The following is a 19,086-nucleotide window of genomic DNA, read 5'->3' as shown; positions in this document are numbered from 1 at the left end:
CCCAGAACTCTGATAATCTAAGACTGTTCAGATAGTATTATGATGCACACAATGGTGCATATATGTATGGGGTCGCGATTCCGAGCCCATGCTGGGAGCTGTCTACCACATATCCAGAGGGTTTGTGGCGTTGTCCGGTCTCTCCTGCATAACGTCCCAATGCTCCTGAATGCACGACCCGTTGAAGCGGAATAGATCAACCACCGCTCTCGGACGTGGCTCTCCAGCAATGTCCATTCTCAAGTATACAAAAGCCAAGTCCCCATCAATACCACTGAATGTGACGTTGAACTTCACCGTCTCCGGTGTGACAAACGACAATGCTTCGATCGAATTGTTGAGACCCGAGAGTGCATAAGGGTTGTGCTGGATGTAGTCCTCTGCCATGTGGTCGATGAGGGCTTGGGTGGCGTTCATGTCGGTATAGAGCTTTTGGTAAAACTCGGCGAGAATAAGTCGCTGCTCGCTTGGGCTCGCAGATCTAGGAGGGCAGTAGACCGCTTGCGCAGAGACCGTAAGAGCCGCGAAAGCCGTGGCGAAGGTGGTGATGTTGATCTTCATAGCGACTGCGGTCCAAAAGTTCAAGTTTGAATGAGTAAAACGATGAGGAGGTTGATTCGCCGCCAACCTCCAACTCCAGCGCGGATTTCCCTAAGGTATTTATCAATTATTTTGACATGTTCAGCATCTCATATCATGATAGAGATATACTCTTAGTCAAGTCGCGTTTTTGATTCCGACTGTGAAGTGGAACCGGCTAGATGGCCAAGTCGGACTACCGCGGGATTCGGAGCATTCCAGCAACATTATTCGCTCGCGCAACCTCGTCGTCACCTGGCTCCGCAAGCGGTTCGAAGAAGCTTCAACCGCGCGCTACGCACGTGCCATTTTGTCATTTAAACGCAGAGATCTAGAGATGTGTTGCTTACGGAATGCTTCATTGACAAGGAGGCGGTATTTGTAAAGGCGGACTCATATTTCTCACTGGGGCCCTTCAATGAGGTTACGCTGCGCCTCGATGGTGGATGGCTCCGAACTTCCAAGGACTCTTTTCAACGAAAAATGAGAACGGACTCCGGAAGTTGGCAGTACATGGTTGACAGGTATTTAATAGGAGATGTCTGTCTGCCCGGAAACAACTTCCGTGACACTTATTCCAAATCTTGTTACTTGACAACCAATTAAACCGTCCCAGTATTTACATCAGACACCATGAGATCATTCTACGCCACAATTGCCTTTTTCGCATCAACAATCACTGCACTACAAGCGGAACAAACACAGCCGGCATCGTACTGCCCTCCTCGGCCTGCAACGGCCGAAGAGCAGAGAGCCATCTTCGAGCAGGCAGTTCAGACCATTATCGTCGACCAACAATACACCGAGGGTGTCCCGAGACATTATGATGAGGGCTACATCCAACACGACCCCTTCCTGCTTTCCGGCAGGCAGAACGTCCTCGACTACCTCGCCAACTTTGATCCCGACTCTGTCAACTTCACCGTCATCAACAAGGGAATCGACAACAACCGTGCTTGGATCTTTCAGCGCGTCGAGCAGGTCGGCAGTGGGCCACTTGGGTGGGTGGATCTATGGAGGATGAACGGCACTTGCATCGTTGAGCATTGGGGAGTCAGCATGCCAAAGCCGGCCGACGCTATCAACCCCCTGCCATTGTGGTAGTCATGCAACAGGCCTGAAGCTCGATTTACTAGCTTCCTAAGTCTTATATAGAGAATTGTATACGACATAGGTGAACAGCACATTGGAGTACATGAAAAGCTCTTCGTCATGCTCGATGTCTTCAAACCCGGCATTCCATGAGTGCCTCGTCATATAAATAACTCAGTACTTTGAGCTTGTTATTTATCAAATGAACCAGTGCGCATGTATAACTGTTTGATGTCTTGCGAGGCCTACAAACATCTAATATATTGACGATCCTTGAAAAGACTTTTTGGTCCTCATGGTCCTAAACATGCCGAATTTGAAACCGCTCCATGGCCTCTGAAGAGTGAAGACTACCTACATATCTAGTTGAGACTCATGCAGCACTCGTGCATCAATCCTAGGCTGCCTCCACCTTCCAGCCACCAGGCATCAAGTTGGTGAAGATAAGATCTGGATCGTACTTGGCGCGAACATCCTTCATCTTCTGGAGGTTGTCACCGGCATATCCCTGGAAGACAGGCTGACCGGCACCAGCATAGTTCAGGTACAGAAACGGAGACATGACGTCGCCCAAGGCATTGATCTGCGACGTCACGTTGGTGTCGAAGTCAGTGAGAAATTGATCGATCTTGGCATCGTCCGAGGCCTCTGACCAGACAACAGTTTCTTCGACCAGGATGTAGGTCCCCTGGGTGGCATCCACATCCATAGGGTCGCCACCGTTAGCGGTAGACACACTCAAGAAGTGCTCGGTGACAGGGACAAAGGCAAGACTGCCAATGACGTTGGTTACCCCCGAAATCTGAGTCTTCATCATGTCCAGAAACACCTCGTGCACAATGTCAAGGGCTTGGCGGTTAGCCTTGATGGTAACGACGTGGAACGCACTCCTCAGGCCAGAGAGCTGACTCCGACTAGAGTCCGCGAACTGTGTCCAGTTGTACATGGAGGGTCTTACGATGAATGACGAGCTGATAGGTTCCATCGTTTGAGTGAAGTTGATAAGGGCAGGCGGGTTGGTGGTGTTGCCGTTGTTGAAAAGAATGGAGTAGTAGCTTGGGTCGGGGTACAACGACGGGATCCACTGGACTCTGGGCTCGATTCCAACGCGGGAATCACTGGAGCCGTTGAGAGCAAAGCTATAGATGCTGTCGAGAAACTGCGCGCTCGAGCTCGGGCTGTACTGGTTCTCGCCAACCGCAACCTCGGGTAGAGAGAAAGTCTTGAGGTGGAAGCCAGTGACAATTGCAAAGGAGTTGCCGCCGCCGCGGAGTGCCCAGAAGAGGTCGGAGTACTCGTTTGAAGCGGTCGCAGATACAATATCGCCATTACCGAGAACGCACTATAGAAGGAAAATTAGCCAACTGAGTCTACAAGGGGTATTTCGCTCAAGCATCATCGAACGATGTTTTGAGGAGGCGGCCGGGGTCGATACAGGGAGAGTTAGACGTACGTCATACTGGACAACATTCGCAGAGGCCCACCCGTTCTCATTGCTGAAGAACGAGATACCTCCCCCGAGGAGGAATCCGGGCACACCGACCAAGCCTTCCCAGGTTAGTCACCCACAGCGTATCCATGCGGTCAGGGACATTCACTCACCAGCTCGTCCACCAACAACGGCGAGCTTGTATGGCTCGAGGAAACGGTAAACGTCCGACCATGTGTTTCCCGCACCGACCTCAATAATGGACTCGTCGTCGGAAAGAATCAGCTTGCTCAAACCAGACGTGGCGATTAGCACACCAGGCGCGTCGATGTTGGCGGCATTAGCGATGGTCATGTGTCCGCCACCTCTGATTGCAAACTGTGTGTTGGTGCCGTTGAAGATTCCCACAATGTTGGACATTTCTTGACTAGTTGTGGGAGCAACAACGCAGGAAGGGGACAGATAAGCAGCAGCGTTGAAGTAGTCTGTTTTGTTTGATTAGTATGTTGAACCAGATCTGACACGTCGATGATATGCAGGTATTGAAGGACGCATGGAAAGAACCTGAAAGTGAACTGGGATGTTTAGGGAGACGGACCTTGGGTTGCGTTGGTATAGTTGTCACTACCTGGCAGGGAGGTTATGGCGCCAAGAGTCTGCTGGAGAGTATCGCAGGCAGACGAAGTGTTTTGCCCCAGGCTTTGGGCAGTCGCAGTGCTCATAAGAGCGGCAAGCACCAACTTGGCTGAAGAGGAGCGGAGAGCCATCATGACGAGATCAAGATTGGTCGAGTATGGGTAACGGTAAGTTGCAGGTTACTAGGTAGAAAGGATGAGAATGATGAAAGATCAGGAGTCTTTGTGAAGGCTTCTCGTTGGTTCTTATACGAATGCCGCGCAGGCAGACTTTCTCATTTCAGGTCCATCTCGTGCCGACGTTCATTGCGCTTTGAGGCTTCATGATCCGCTACAGCCGGCCTCGTAGTGTCCCGACAACGATGACTCCTATACGAAAACCCGAGGTCTGGTTCCGCAGCTGGTTCAAAATTGATCTATGAGTCTTCGTAGCATCACAGCCTGCTGGATATTACAGTCAGCTAGCCTAGTCAAACTTAAATACACTATTGTCTTTCCGAGCTACCCAGCTAATGACATGAAAAGGGGTTCTATCCATTGGCATACCGATCTCATCAACCCAAATGCCCTGTTTGTCGGGCCGACAGTGAATGAACGTGTACAAGAAGCTCATATTCTAAGTCTAATGGCGCAGGAAAAGCCCCGAAAAAGATTTAGCCGATTGGACCCTCCGGCTGCGCCACACGATTCCTGCGTAGTGATTGCAGCGCGTGACAGCCTCATTTCAGGCAGGTATACTGGCCCGATTCTCATATGCTACTGAGGCTCGCATTTGCCCCGTAGGATAGATACCATGTGGGTTCTCATGTGATAGTTTGCAAGGGCTAATAGGCTAGGTAGCTAGTGTCCTCGCAAGATATATAGTACAGTAGGCGAGAGCAACCCCAAGCCAAGGCGTTCGCTTTACGGTATCATCTTGTGGCCAATTGGATTATTGAGAAGAGACAACTAGAAAAAAAGGGCCAACATAAGGAAACCATGCGGGCGAGGACAATAACGACGCTACGGAGATGTAGCATCACCTTGCATGCTTAAACAGAAGCCTCGCGAAACTTGGCGACGAATCTTCCACATTTTTGTTGTTGTGGACGGCAGTGTTGAACTTCCTGATCGCTTGTTAATTCAGGGGCTGACGGCATCTCGATCTTGGGGGTCGGTTAGTGGGGCCGCCTGGTGAACTACGCAGCCCTCGTTTTCGTTTTCGTTACCGAGCCCAGAGATGAAACCACCGCGGAAGCAAGTACGGATCCAGCCGAGTACTCAGCTCAGTAGGCGTGCTTCTGATATTGAGCTCGACGGTCAGCTTCACAATGGGGCTTTGGTTACATTCCGATGACCTTCGGCATAAATGCTCCTATGATGATATCCCCTCCAGCTTCTAGGACGCAGCCGGGTCGGCAATTGCAGCACGGCATGCATTCTACGATGCTCGACGCTCGAGATGACTGAAGGTCGGAGACGGGCTACTGCCTTGAGCCTAGTTGCTTCCGACTCTGCGACTCTGGAGTACTGAGCTATAACTACAAAGTACGCCACAACCCTTCGAAGAGGTTCTTCTTGAAACGCCACTTCTTTGAGTGCGAACCTCTCAACAGTCTGCACATATGTCTTCTCCATCTTTATTGTTGACAATACAGACGGGGCTGACGAGACAGTTGATATTTGGGCACTCAGAATCATCTCATCGAGACTTCGCTCCTTTGGCGTCGGGGTTATGTCACTTTTAACTAACATGAAGGTATTGGAAAAGGGCGATGTCGGCACTCTTACACCCAGACGTTTTCCAGTTCAAGGAGGGACTCTATTCTCTGTAACTCTTTAGCATTCAAACCACGTTTGGTCCGATGCACTTCCTCATGAGGTAATACCACAAACGATATCTCACGACCATTAGCTAAGTATGCAACATCCGATATCATGCGAGTGAGCGTGACAAAGGCCCTCTTATGAACCTGGATCATTTAATGGCGGACGTAGATAGACCAAAAACACAGATTTCAAGATTGGCGAAAATCTCGATTGGGTGTGACTGGGCTCAAGAGGTAGCAGACAATATGATGTTATGTCCTTTTATGTGGCGTTTATGAATGCTTTTCTCATTAAGTGGAAAAAGCCATCTGTCTATGTCCTAGGTCGTGTTTTCGTCCAGGTGCGCAGCTCATTGCTGGTCTTGAATTGCCGGCTGCCAATTATCGGTATAAAAGGGGTTCCTAACGCATTTTTACAATTCCCCTATTCTTTTTTAATTACATTACAACAATATTCATAGCCCGACTGTCACATTTATCACGATGAGAGACAGCCTTCCTGCAGAACTCAAGACTCAAATCCTTCAGCATATCATTGCCCAACAGCCGAACTCTTTAGCACAATATGCTACGGTTTGTCGCGTTTGGCAGGATATCATCGAGCCTATCCTCTTCGCAGAAGTTACACTTTACGTAACAAGCACCAGCATTTTATCCAGAGGAACTACTGCTTCAACACTCGACAAGTACATTTCCGGGCAGCGGAAACGAGAGTTAAAAAAGCTGCGTCTAGTGATAGACTTCGACCCACTCGGTTTCCCAAACATCCCTATTGGCGCCTTCTCACGACGCCTTGAATTTAACGCTACATTTGTCGATATCATTGACTCCTTCGTCAATACGTTGAGCAAATGGAAAGACATGTCGTTCGACCTAGAGATCATCGAAACGAATTCCTGTTCCCGCGACCTCTTTCACCGTGGCAGCAACCTTCTACAACGACCTAAGAAATTGATTCAATGCGTACGTTCCATTAAACACCTGGAATTTAACGCCGAACGTTGTCACATTCGATGCTCGCACGGAGGGCTTCTGTCACTTCTCTGTTCGAGAATGTCCGACAATCTTACCGAGCTCCAATATGGCTTTGACCAGAAAAATCCCGATCTTGCGGAACTCTATCAGGATACCTGTAGTTTCGTGCCGAAAGGCGTGAAATCACTCATAATTCGCAACTTGGACCAGAGAGCTTGCCTGCGATTACGTGTTGATTTGAACGCCAAAATGGCACTTGACCAAGTCAGCATGCAGCTAGAAGCTCTTCATATTTCTCACTACGTTGATGCTCAAGCTCTTTTCTCGATCTTTAGTTCCGGCAATTCTAGCTCGCCGCTAGCTTGGCCGAATTTAAGACGTCTGTCTATAACACTTTACGGATTCCGAAATTTCAGCTTTCCTGACCGGAGTCAAGACCCCCTGCTATGGACAGCTTGCGCCGCTCTTGAAATGCTAAGACTTCAAAGGCTGGATGTCTGGTTCCCAAAGATCAATCATCGTCATGGCCGCTACTTCCGCTACTGGGTCGAAGGAGGACGGGCCCATGTTCTATGGGATATGGGCTTTCGCGCTGGAATGCGTCAATATCTTTTCAGCGCATGGGATGCAGTAGCCAGGTTTCACACCTCACACCCATTGGATCCCAACATCCGCACGATGAATTCTGCTGAAGCAGGCGACGAAGACCCGCTCCAAGCGTCGCTGTCGTTCTTTGAGCCATATGTGCCCTCTGCGAAGCAGCTACGGAGGGCCCAGGTACCTTAACGACCGGATTTAGGTTTCCTTTAGCTTCCACGAAAGCATGCTCATGTGAGGCCTAGCTGGTGCTGGGTGTCAGTATAAACACCACACCAACCCCAATGTTGGGATCGTTCCGAGAGAGGGAGCACGCGCATCTCAGCCCCGGAACGAAGCATACACCTCCTCACACCCCTCATCAACACCATCCACCCCGACCTCTTCAACAATCTCCCCCTCTCCAATCTTCATCACCTTCCCGCTCGCAGCTCCCTCCCAGGCCCCCTCCAAGCCCGCTTCGCTATCCCCCGCAGATCGAACCCACAGCTCTTCCATCTTCCTGCCAACCTGTCCCTCGAACTCCGTATCCTGCCCCCTAAGCTCCCTGCTCGTCCCAAACACCAGCGGCAGCTCTGCACAATGATATGCTCCCAACTTCGGCTCCGGCGACACATTGCTGAAATTACCGCGATACTGGTTTGAGATTCCCAGTGGCGGCGGGTCATGAACGATACGTCGTGGATATGAATGCTGATTGTCAATTCAAGAGACATTTTCTTCCCATCCTGTGGTTGACAATACTCCTGAAGGAAGTTTAAATGGGATAGCTGCATCGTTTCTTAGCGCTTGACAAGTACACTTCATCTTGGAAGCCCTATGAAACGGGGTTTCTGCTGGAGTGAATGCTGCTCCATGTTCTTTAATACAATAGATGCGCCACGCATGAGGCCCAGCCGTTTGCAAAGTTTCAACATCATAGTCTCCTTCGTTTCATGGTACTATTTCCTTTGTGCCTTTGCTTTCCCGCCAATGTTGATGCTTCATATCTCCCGCTGACTCTATACCGATGCTTGCACCTCCGAGATGGTTGAATTAGGCCTTGCCCCAGAGACCAGCCTTGTCCGTAGTCTTGATGGTGAAGGCGAAAAGACCGCCAGCAACGGTAATCGCACCGCTGAACATAGAGACCGCAAAGAAGTTGCCCGTAGCTCCGACGATTGCACCGTTGATAGGAGGTCCGATCAGGGCACCGACACCCGCCACAGCCATACCCATACCCATGTACGTTCCCACCTCGCTAGGATCGGGAGCACACCGGGACAGCGATGCAGCAGCGCCAGACATGATGGTTCCCGAGCCCAGGCCGAAGAAAACGGCGTACACAATGATGCCGGCATTATCAGTGGCAGATGTCATACAGAAAACAATGACACCGGTGGCGATAGAGCCAATGGAAAAGGTGTTCAGGTTGCCATACTTGTCTGCCAAGATACCCGGAACAATACGGCCGAAAGTCGAGGTAGCATTAATGATGCCGATGAGATAACCGGCGAGTGCGGCGCCCATACCCTTGGAGACGGCGTAGGTAGGGAGGTAGAAGTTGGGTGTGAACATACCCACGAAGATGGTGAAAAGCGCGACGGTGAACATGAGGAAACGGGTCTGCTTCCAGGGGTCGAGTAAGAAGAGCTTGGTCTTTCGGGGCGGCACGCGAGGCTTGACGGAGATGACGGCAAAGGTCATAAAGAAGAGGACAATAAAGCCGACGATGCGCACAGACCAGCCGAAGCTGATGGGCGAGTTGTTGAACAACTTTGACAGGATGATGGGCATGACGACGCCGCCGACAGATGAGCCAGCAACCGCAAGACCAAGCGCAGCGGCCCGCTTCTTATCGAAATACTGGGCGACAGCGGCGAAGGCGGGAATTTGGAGGAAGCCTTGGACGAGTCCCATGAGAATGCCTTGGACCAGCATGAAATGCCAGTACTTGGAACAGAGGGAAAGCATCATAATAGCGAAGACATAGAGGACGGCGGCGGGGTACATGATCTGGCAGATGGTGTTAGTATCAATTCAGATTGAGGTTTCCGCAGCATACGAGAAGGGAGATATCCTTACCAAAGCGCCATGACGATCGAACAACGGCCCCGCGAGCATGCCGGTGAAGAACTGGAGGAAAGACTGCGTGGAACCGATCCAAGAGATGTTGGAAGCGGACTGGCCCTGCAACTGATGCGTCATGTAATATTCTTGGAAGATACCGAATGAGTTGGAAAGACCAAGAGTGCAGAAAAAGATTGTCGCAGAGCCAGCAGCAACCATCCAAGCGCGGAAACCACCATCGGGAGCTGCGTTTGGGTCATTTGTGGCTTTCTCGTTGTCGTGATTGAGAAAGTTGGTGGAGTGAGCACTGTCGTGCTCGCCGGTAGAAGAGTGTGGAGCTGCGTGGCCGTCGAGCTCGCTGGGCAAGCCCGCTCTTGAAGTCTTCTCGGGCGACATTATCGGATTTTGCCAGGTGTAAGATGGAAGAGAGCCGATTTCCTGCTTCGTAACTTTGTGGCCGTTGCCGTGGTGTTTTTGTTTTTATTGATGTCGCAATTTTATCGTTTGTTATTTGATTCGTGATACGGATGGCTTTTCATTCAGACTTGAGAGCACGAAGGAAGACCCAATATATAAAACTGCAGACGGCGGCCCCGTCTTGTGAACACCCCGTGGACGGACTCGGACTCGGCGTCCGGACTCGGGATCTCAGTCGGGAAATTCGTTCAAAAGTCGGCTAAGCCGAAGATGTCCCTCTGCCGCAAAGGTCGGTGGATCACGGTAATTTGCCTGATTGGTGAAGTTCCTTCGGAAATGGGGTCAGTCCAACATATTCCCGTGTCCACCGCGCGCCGAGGGTCATCAGATGGCAATCTTGTCCTTGTTTTCGGAATTCTCCCTCAATGTTGTCTCACAACCTCGACATCGGTCGGCTTTCTAGGTCCACTTTCCCCCTCGAGTCTGTCAGATCCGTCCATTCGAGGAGTTTTCGTCTCATAAGGGTATCACTAACGAATTCGGACGACTGCTTCGAATGTTTTAGTACCAAATTTTATCTTCAGATCATTCTGGTTTCTATTCCATCAACTGTTGAAGGACACATTTACGAACTCACGGCCACCCAAGTCATTTGAACACAGCACAGAAAACGTGAGTCAACTTTTATGGCAACTGCAGACTTCACGCCAAAGATCGTTATTTTTCCCCCAGTCCTGCTATTGACTAACAAATCCCGATGCAGTGCAACGAGACTACTCAGCCATGCAAGGTCCCATAGTTGACTGTCAGGCACGGCGCCGAAGCCGTCGGCCGGCTACATCATGTACCCTCTGCCATAAGCGCAAGATCCGATGCAATCGTGCTAGGCCGTGCTCTAATTGTCTCCGGTCCAAGACTGGGGCCAGCGGATGTGCGTACGAGAATGACGCCCCCAACCAGTCTCAGGTACCACCTTCAGTGTCTTCGAGCGACCAGACGCAGCATGCGCCAGATCAAGCGGCGCAGCCGCAATCTCAGTATTTGACACCGTCGAGCAGCGGTATATCCAGACAGACATCGACCGGCTTTCCGTCAATGTCAGGCTCATTAGCCGCCAATAGCTGGACACAGCCGCCGAACCCAGCCAGTGCCAGTGGCCAATCCTGTCATGGCACGGAAGCGCTCAGGCTGCAGCTCAGAATACAGCAGCTGGAGAGTCAACTATCAAACCAATCTCAGTCCATTCCTCGTCGTTCTCCAGTCACTTCATCGTCCCCAGCTGTATCATCGTCTCCGGCACCTGCTACAGTCCGCGCGTCCGCGATGGATGCGGATGTGGAGATCATCAGCTCACAACTTGGAGGCACATTTCACATTCATTCGACCAGAGACACCTTCCTGGGCCAAGATCAACCCCTGATAGCGAATGGCCTTAGTTTCAAGACGCGCTTGCTTGGACAAAGTCACTGGGCAGTTAGCACTGCACATTTGGCAAGACCTCATCAAATCTCACGCGGCTGTGTGTCAGTCACCCATGGCATATACTGACCGTTGACGCAGATTCGTGACATTTTGAGCACTCTCGGACAGTATGAAGGCACACCCGATACGAATTGGGCCGGTATAGGAAGATGCAAGTCCTTGGCTCGGTACATCAAAGCCCGACGAACACCAGCGTGGCCGCCGCCGCCGAACTCGAAACTCCCTAGCAAAGAGGTTGCCGACGCTCTGCTCGACAATTATCTCCGCACAACTGAGTCCATATACCGTATTCTTCATCTGCCCACCTTCCGGCGGCAATATGAAGCGCTCTGGGTCAATGACACAGTCCCCGACCCCGGCTTTCTCGTACAGTTGAAACTGGTCCTTGCCATTGGCGCCGTCACATACGATGACGAATTTTCACTTCGAACGTCGGCGATTCTTTGGGTATATGAGGCCCAAGTCTGGTTGGCCGAGCCTAATTTCAAGGTTCGCTTGAACATCCAATTCTTACAAACCAACCTCCTCCTCCTTTTCGCCCAGGAACGTGTTGGTGTTGCGGGTGACTCTGCATGGGTTCTCTCTGGCACCATACTGCGCAAGGCGATGCACATGGGATTGCATCGCGACCCCAACCACCTCCCTGGCCGTTCCGCTTACGAGGCCGAGATGCGGCGGCGTCTCTGGAACACTGTGCTGGAGGTGGACCTCCAAGCTAGTCTAAGCTCCGGCGGAGCGCCGCTCATATCCATGTCCGATTTTGACACCGCGCCCCCTGGTAACTTTGACGAAGAGCAGCTAGAAGCCGATGGGCCAACTCCTAGGCCGCCGAGTGCATTTACGCAGGTTTCGGTTGCGATCGCCCTGCGCCAGACCTTCCCGCAACGTCTCGCAGTAGTGAACTTTCTTAACGGTCTCCGTGTGTCACCAGGAACGTATGAGGATACCCTACGTATCGACACTGAACTGCGAGAGGCGTTCAAGGGATTGAGTCGAATCTTGCGCACAGCCTTCAGCAGCTCCTCTTCAAAAGCTCAAAATGCCAAGTCCGAGGTCCAGCTTGTCGACTTCCACATGCAGCGCTACCTCATATCCCTGCACGCGCCATACTTCGGTCCCGCACACGGTACGGCATACACATACTCACAAAAGACCGTGGTCGAGTCTTCACTCCGTATCTGGCGTGCTGCGTGCCCGCCTCCGGCTCTCGCCTCCAATGGTCTCCAAAACCCGGGCGTTGGCGAGACCGAGTCAGACCTGCCTCGCTTGGCGTCGTGCAGCTCCGGATTTTATCAGACTGCCACTTTCCACGCCGCGCTCTTGATCGCCCTCGATTTGCGCTCCCAGCTTCAGGAAGAGGAAGAGTACAGCCTTCTTGGTCCCACGCCTCTGCGGCCGGACCTTATGTCTGTGATGGAAGAGGCGCGCATGTGGTGTTTGCGGGTCATCGAGGCCGGAGAGACAAACGTGAAGGGATACTTGCTTATGAATCTGGTAGCAGCACAGATAAGGAGCATGGTGGGATTGATGAAGAAGGATGAGGTTGCTGGCGAGTTGATCAAAGCTGTGAAGGGTGTGGAGGAGAAGTGTCTGCCAATTCTGGAACGTATGGCGGAAGAAGTAGGGATGGATGCCGCTGGCGCGGAGACTATTGATGCCATACTGGGACAGCTGCCAGAACCTATGGAGTTGTGGCAAGGGATGGAGGATTGGGTCTTCAACGACGATACGAAATCTGGAGATTTCGTGTTTTAAAGTTGGGCTTGCATGCAGAGACCATAATTGACAACAGTCAAACGGTTTCAATGATTAGAATTCAGCCCTCGTCATTCAGAAATTCCTCTGCCGAGTGTTTGGGCTCATGTGCTCTTTTTCTTCTGGCTAATTATGCGCATTTGTGAATGGGAAGGTCATCGTTTCTAGACGGAAATGATCAAGCGACCAAGACATGTGTGTACCAACACTGGTTCAGCCCACTGACCCGTCTATCGTCTCCAAGCTTGATCCGCAAAATACACGTACAAACATACTGACCATCGTGGTCCCAATCAACAAGACTTTGAGAAGGAAATAAGGCGTTTGAGTTTCAGTCTCTTAACCAAGTCCATTACAATGATGGGGCATGCGAGCAATAATTAGGTTCCAACTTGACATTTTGACATTATGCGCGGATGGTTTCCTCGGCGGTCGTGTGCTTCAAACCCTCTTGCAAACGCCCGCAGTTCAGACCGTGAACTGCATCGCTCTCGAAGACGACCAACAGGGCAATGGTAGCAGTCACGGCGATATCCGTAAGGCCATCGAAGCCAACCCAAGTAAGACGGTCAACACTTTCGGTGGGAGTCTTGCAGACTCACCTCGGCCTCACCCCTTCCGAGGCATCTTGCCTCGGGGATACAGCTGATATCATCATCCATGCCGGCTCCAGTGGACATTGTCTGAACAACTACGCTGCCCTCAAGGCCCCAAATGTCTCTGCTACGCATCGTCTCGCCGCGCTGGCACTCCCTCGCTCTGTGCCATTGCTCTTCGTCTCTAGCAACCGAGTCCCGTTACTCGCCGGCAACACAGAGCAAGTGCCCTGTTCCATGGCAAAGTGGATGCCCGCTGGCGACGGAAGAGAGGGACTTACCGCGACGAAGTGGGTTGGCGAAGTCTTTCTGGAGAGTCTGAACAAGCTTGTCACCAACCAGACTGACAAGGCCTGGGCTATCGAGGTCCATCGCCCCTGCATCGTCGTCGGCGACCAGGCGCCCAACTCCGACAGCATGAACGCTATATTGCGATACTCGCTGCAAATGAGGTGTGCGCCTCTCGTGACCAGGGGCCGGGGATACATTGACTTCAAATCTGTAGATGATGTTGCCACGGGTGTTGTTGAGTCAGCCCTGATTATGGCTCAACGCAGGACTGGAGGCGTGTCATTCAAGCATCACTCCAGCGGAGTCAAAGTACCTGTTGACAAGTTCAGAGAGCATTTGGAGCAGGAGTATGAGGGGAAATTCGAGCCTGTTGAGATGAAGGATTGGGTTGCTAAGGCTGGTAAGGCTGGGATTGATCCTTTGATCACGGCTTACTTGAACGGAATCTTGGAGTCGGATGAGGAGATGGTGTTTCCTTACCTGGGAGCTTGAGAGCTTCTTGTCTGAAATTGATGTTTTACTCTATGTATTGTGTCGCCAGGCACTTAATATTTGCTTTGTTCTGGATGTTTCCTTTTTATAGATTAAGATTCTGCAATTGCAAATCATACCAAGGCTACTAAGCAGCTACTGCCCCCTCTTCTTCTAGAACCTTACTATCTCTATTAACCTAAGGACCTACTCATTCTAACATAGCTACCTTTTGTGTTAGTATTTAAGCTATTAGTGTTGGACAACCCGGTTTGTCATGCAACTGTAGAAGCCAGACAATCAGAAAGACATAACGAGACTTATATGGCAATTCCTCTAGAAGTCCTCAGTTGCAAAAGCTCGTAAGTACGAGCTTCTCATCACCACGGTCAACCGTCATCACCACGGTCAACCGTCATCACACGGCCCCGGCGGCGCCCGGCGGCTTCAACGTCGAAGAGCGGGGCTCGGAATGGCGGCTCCGCCGAAACCACCGGAGCGAACCGAGTCGTGAACCCCACATGTCGCAACGTGCCGCTAGCCTAGCTGGGTAAAAGTAAGAGGCGCCTCGATTTCAAGAATAAGACGCAATATGTCGGTCGGAACGGTGGTGAAGTTTATACAATAAGCCTTCAGCATCGATCCCAAGGCGGCGGCCTGAGTGGATCTTGGATCGTCAATGTCGGCGTTCCGGCGATGCCGGGTTGCCAGATCTAGTTTACATACCACAGCTGCGTCCCCAGAATCTGTGACGAGAAAGTAGGTCTCTTAATAACAGGAACTGTGAGAAAATAACGATTCTATCAAGCGAAATCAAGTCAAAACTCCGATACCCCCAGGCCCGGAAGACCGCCTCCAAAACACTCCCTCAAGGCGTTCCATCGTTCGGATTGGGGAACCTGCTCACAAACTTGGGCGTCTCCGGCGACTCCAGCCCATTGCCCTTCGGATCACAATATTCTCCCGCATGGTTATTCGTAAACAGTGCATGCCTGCGCTCCTCCATCATCTCGGCCTCGCGCACCAAGTCCTCGGTCAGCGTACCTGTCAGCGCATACGGCGCCGCGAATAAGTTGACCGACGCGGGGTGCGATGGAGCCAGAGTGCTGGAGCCGGTGTGCTCGACGCCGGCCATAGGCGCGAAGCCTGCGGTTTTGATGGCAAATATGTCTGCGGTGGGCAGCTTGGGGGTATGGGAGTCAATGGTCGAAATACCGAAAACTGCTGGCTTTCCTTGCGCCTGGTGGTTGTTGGAGATTGTGCTGGGATGATTCTGCGGCATCACACTGGCGCGTCTCCTCCCAGACTGCGCCTTCTTTGAGTCGTGTATCGTGAAGCCAGACTTTCTCGCAGCTGCAGCTGTCGAAGCCTTGACTAGCATCGGTTTCTCAAGACTAGGCGGGTTGTACTTCACCCTCTTGATCGGCCTCTCGCCCACGTCAGGCACCTTAGAGTCCAGTGCCTCGTCCGAGGCCTCGTGCAGAACACCGCCAAAGATGTCCTTGATCCTGCTCACCGCTCCCCGCAGCATGTAATCGACGTCCCGCTTCAGACTATCCGCATTGATCGTGTTGATTGCCTGCTTGGTGTGACTCGTCGCATTCTGAATCGTGCACACATAGTTCTGCACCGCCTCAAACTCCTTCGCCGGCAACAGCTCAATCTCCCTCCGCGCAAAGGTGAACAACCGCGCCGAAGACGGACGGTGCGCAATATGGATGTTGGGAATAAGCGGGAGGAGCAGCGCCCAGTTCTCCAGCTTGATCCGCGTGATCTCCCCAGACCACCCGAACAAGTACTTGGTCGTCTCGAATCCCCGTTCGAACATGGGCCTGAACTCCTCCGCAATACCCGGGTACATTCGCGTGGCTTGCGGCTGGTTGACCAGGGTGATGATCTCCTCGTGGAGACTGGCCAATGTTTGGGCCCGAGCTTTCAGGGTCCGAATCACCGGCTGTACCGTGAACCTGATCCGATCCTCGTCGCCGAGGTTGAAGATGTCCAGGTACAAGCCCATGATGGTGTGCAGTTCGTACTGAAGCTCTCCGAAATACGTCCGTAAAAGCTCGGCGAGTCTCCGGCCGGCACCCTGCGCCACGGTGCCGATGTTTTCCCAGAATGTGTCTGCGTTGGCGAGGTTCAGCGACGGTGCCGGCAATTTCAGCTTGCGACCTTGCATGCGTTTGCTGAACCGGGCCAACGTGTTCTGGTACCCCAACAGGGCCTCGTCCTTCCATTTCTGGAGCTCCTGATGCGTCATATTCACGAGGTTCCGTCGGTAAGTCGCCCCGATCACAGCCTCGATAACAATGATGTTAGCCTGCGCGCCCGTGTTGAGGAGCAACCACTGTCTCTCTTTCCAGCTGAGGTAGTCCACCTGCCACTTGGCCTTCGCGCATGCCAGGTTCAGATGCTCCTGGGTCAGGGACATCAGGAACTCGTACACCAAAGGATTTGTCTTGAGCAGGTCATCAGGCCATTCGTTCCACAAATCCCACTGCTTCGGCAGTAGGTCTGCGTCTTCGAAGGTTGGCATCGTCCGGTCAGGGGGCGGAAGGATCCTGGTGGGCATGTCTGTGTTGAGGCGCATTGCGGCAGATCCAAAGCGCGGGATCTCGGTGGTCCACCACTCTTCGGTGAAGAAGCGGAGCACCTGGGCTACTGATATGAACGTCGCGTACTGGTTCGAAACAAGAACCGGGGTTTTGAGGATCGCGTCGCTGGGGTCTTTGCGTGTTTCGTCGTCGCCGGGAGGGTCTTGGTGTAACGCCCGCGGCCAGCGATACAGAGTGAGACCGCAAGCCGTAGAGTACAGATGTTTGGGGTGGACATGTGAACTCCTGCCGATCAAAGGCCAGGCAGTACCTCCATATAGCTTCAAGGTTGTTAACAAAACAGTGGAAGGAATCCCTAGGGAGGCGTCTTACGTGATTCTCCAACGAGAAGCCCACTTCGCATCTCTGCTCTTGCTCGAAGAACGGCTCCGGGGTTCTTTGATGAGCGAAAAGAAGTTTTCCTATGGAGGCAATCGAATTTTCCACGGCAGGATGGCCAGATATAATCGGCAGGGTAGAAGGCCCAGGCGAATGCATCCAGTTCCTGTGGGCATAGGTCACAGCGTGCTGTGACGTGTTAGCTAGCTGCATCATCACGAGGCTTCCTGCGAGGCTTACTGCAATCTCATGAACCAAGGTAGTCGCAACACGAAAGGAAAACACAAGTCGTTCATCCGTAGTGTACCCCTGCACAAGCAACGGATAAATGTCGTCGGCGCCGAGACATGTGCGAATCGTCCCATCGTCTTCGGCAAACGTGATGCCGTTCAGGGGCTGCCCTTCTGCTTCATTCTCAGTGTGGAATGTGCTTGTGATGTTCAACACCAGCCAGTCGTTGAGGACGTTCGCGGTGGTTTCGATAGGATCCAGGAGCTGGTAGTACTCTGGCGGGATGAAGGGCTGGCCACCGGGGGGCAGGGGGTCAGGTTTCTTGGAGAAAGTAAACAGCGGCCACCGGTCTCTCTGATCTTGCGGACGATCGTCGCGTGACTCTGGAACAGGCATTCTGTTCCAGACATCGCAAAGCGCTTTCCAAAAAGGATCGTGTCCTTCGAGGTAGAACAGCATTCGAGACGCCAGTACCAAGGCGGGCTGAAGACATTCCCATACATAATCATCGCTCTGTTCGCATTTGCCCGTTAGCAAGCATTCCTCAAGCTGCGAGAAGCAATTGACATACGCCAGGATCTAGCTCGCCCTTGTGATTTCCAACTTGATAAACTAGTCTGGGCGTGTTCTCGCTATCACCGCGCCAAAGAGGCGACTCCCATCTATCCCTACGAAAAAGTCTACCAAAGAGTCAGTTGCACTTGTCTTCCGAACATGGGCTATGACTTCATACCTATGCACGGGGCTCTTCAGCGTGATGCGGGAGTCGCTTCCGAAGGATAAGACGCCATGATCCAATAGCTGAGGTCTTGTTAGCGCTGCTGTTGTCATTCGACGAATATGGTCTCACTTCGTTGGTAGTAGCTCCCAGAAAGAGTATCCTCTGCCAGTCCTCGTCCTCTTGCATGCTCCTCATGGCATTCAGGACGAAGGCACTCTCTTCCGAAAGCCTGCCTTTACCGCTGGGATCCAAACTTGCGTATCTTTCCAGAAGCGCTTCGACGCTGTCATCGCCCCAGTTCTTGGCGAGCTCCTCAGCCTCTCTGGCAACATCCTCGCCACTGATCTTGTTGGCGGTGCCGTTGACAGTAAACTGTCGAAATGTGCTTCTTGTCGGCGTCATCCTAGACCGGCCGTCCTGACGCATGGGAAAGATGCCGAATCGCAGCGCCATAGCCGTGGGCTTCCGGATCTGGTCTTCGGGGCGCTGCGCAGGACGCAGATATCGGAGCAGATCCTTCGGACGAACCAGGCGCTTGTGGGGGTCCTCCTCGTCGATCTCAAGCTGGGGGTCTACCCACAACGGGTCGTTCCATTCCGGGACGAACTCGATGTAATTCCAGCGCCCTGCGTATGCCCCTTTGGGCGGAGGTTTGGGCATGTGCACGCCCGCGAGGACGGCGTGCGGACGGCCATTCTTCTGGCGGGCGATGTACAGTGCGCTCTCGTCTTTGCCTCGCTTCGCGTTCCCGATGTTCGCCTCTACGACCTCGGGGTCGGGGTGCTCGCGGGTGTTCCGTATGTACCAGTCTTCATCGTAGACGTTGACTGTCTTGGGGCTTGGTGCTGCGCTGTTGTACGAATCTGAGTCGTCGAATATGACCGTTCTGAGACTTGATGCCGTGCTGGCGGGGGAATATTGTTCGGTGTCCTGGCATTGCATTTTGCGTCGATTGGATAGCAGGCGGAATTGACATGAGAGTTCATGAAGATCAGGTGCTTGAAGATCATGGTAGTCTGAGTTCC

General features: G+C 52.4%; 6 protein-coding genes across 6 annotated transcripts; 2 read left to right on the top strand and 4 right to left on the bottom strand.

Moving 5' to 3' along the window:
- Nucleotides 1-102: 102 nt before the first annotated feature.
- Nucleotides 103-561, bottom strand: CGCS363_v004237 (uncharacterized protein; the record flags this gene model as incomplete). Its single annotated transcript, XM_036636086.1, has 1 exon — nt 103-561. The coding sequence occupies one exon, from the start codon at nt 559-561 to the stop codon at nt 103-105; it is 459 nt and encodes a 152-aa protein (XP_036498592.1).
- A 651-nt stretch (nt 562-1,212) lies between these two features.
- On the top strand, nt 1,213-1,683 carry CGCS363_v004236 (uncharacterized protein; the record flags this gene model as incomplete). Its single annotated transcript, XM_036636085.1, has 1 exon — nt 1,213-1,683. The coding sequence occupies one exon, from the start codon at nt 1,213-1,215 to the stop codon at nt 1,681-1,683; it is 471 nt and encodes a 156-aa protein (XP_036498593.1).
- A 385-nt stretch (nt 1,684-2,068) lies between these two features.
- CGCS363_v004235 (Bifunctional solanapyrone synthase) lies at nt 2,069-3,867 on the bottom strand (the record flags this gene model as incomplete). The annotated part of the gene is made up of 4 exons (XM_036636084.1): nt 2,069-3,013; nt 3,125-3,219; nt 3,274-3,585; nt 3,699-3,867. 4 exons carry the CDS (start codon nt 3,865-3,867, stop codon nt 2,069-2,071), a joined length of 1,521 nt encoding a protein of 506 aa, XP_036498590.1.
- Nucleotides 3,868-8,150: 4,283 nt separating this feature from the next.
- apdF-10 (Aspyridones efflux protein apdF) lies at nt 8,151-9,560 on the bottom strand (the record flags this gene model as incomplete). The annotated part of the gene is made up of 2 exons (XM_036636083.1): nt 8,151-9,110; nt 9,180-9,560. 2 exons carry the CDS (start codon nt 9,558-9,560, stop codon nt 8,151-8,153), a joined length of 1,341 nt encoding a protein of 446 aa, XP_036498591.1.
- Nucleotides 9,561-10,904: 1,344 nt separating this feature from the next.
- On the top strand, nt 10,905-12,818 carry lepB-7 (Transcription factor lepE; the record flags this gene model as incomplete). The annotated part of the gene is made up of 2 exons (XM_036636082.1): nt 10,905-11,054; nt 11,142-12,818. 2 exons carry the CDS (start codon nt 10,905-10,907, stop codon nt 12,816-12,818), a joined length of 1,827 nt encoding a protein of 608 aa, XP_036498596.1.
- A 2,226-nt stretch (nt 12,819-15,044) lies between these two features.
- Nucleotides 15,045-19,003, bottom strand: CGCS363_v004232 (uncharacterized protein; the record flags this gene model as incomplete). The annotated part of the gene is made up of 6 exons (XM_036636081.1): nt 15,045-17,051; nt 17,104-17,298; nt 17,350-17,853; nt 17,912-18,020; nt 18,074-18,141; nt 18,191-19,003. 6 exons carry the CDS (start codon nt 19,001-19,003, stop codon nt 15,045-15,047), a joined length of 3,696 nt encoding a protein of 1,231 aa, XP_036498597.1.
- Between the last annotated feature and the right edge of the window lie 83 nt (nt 19,004-19,086).

Source organism: Colletotrichum siamense (genome assembly GCF_013390195.1).
Source record: "Colletotrichum siamense strain Cg363 chromosome Unknown KSG_Cg363_contig03, whole genome shotgun sequence".
In the NCBI taxonomy this organism is placed as follows: domain Eukaryota; kingdom Fungi; phylum Ascomycota; class Sordariomycetes; order Glomerellales; family Glomerellaceae; genus Colletotrichum; species Colletotrichum siamense.
The sequence above is the reverse complement of the archived record's forward strand: the minus strand, read 5'-3'. Positions and strand labels throughout refer to the sequence as shown.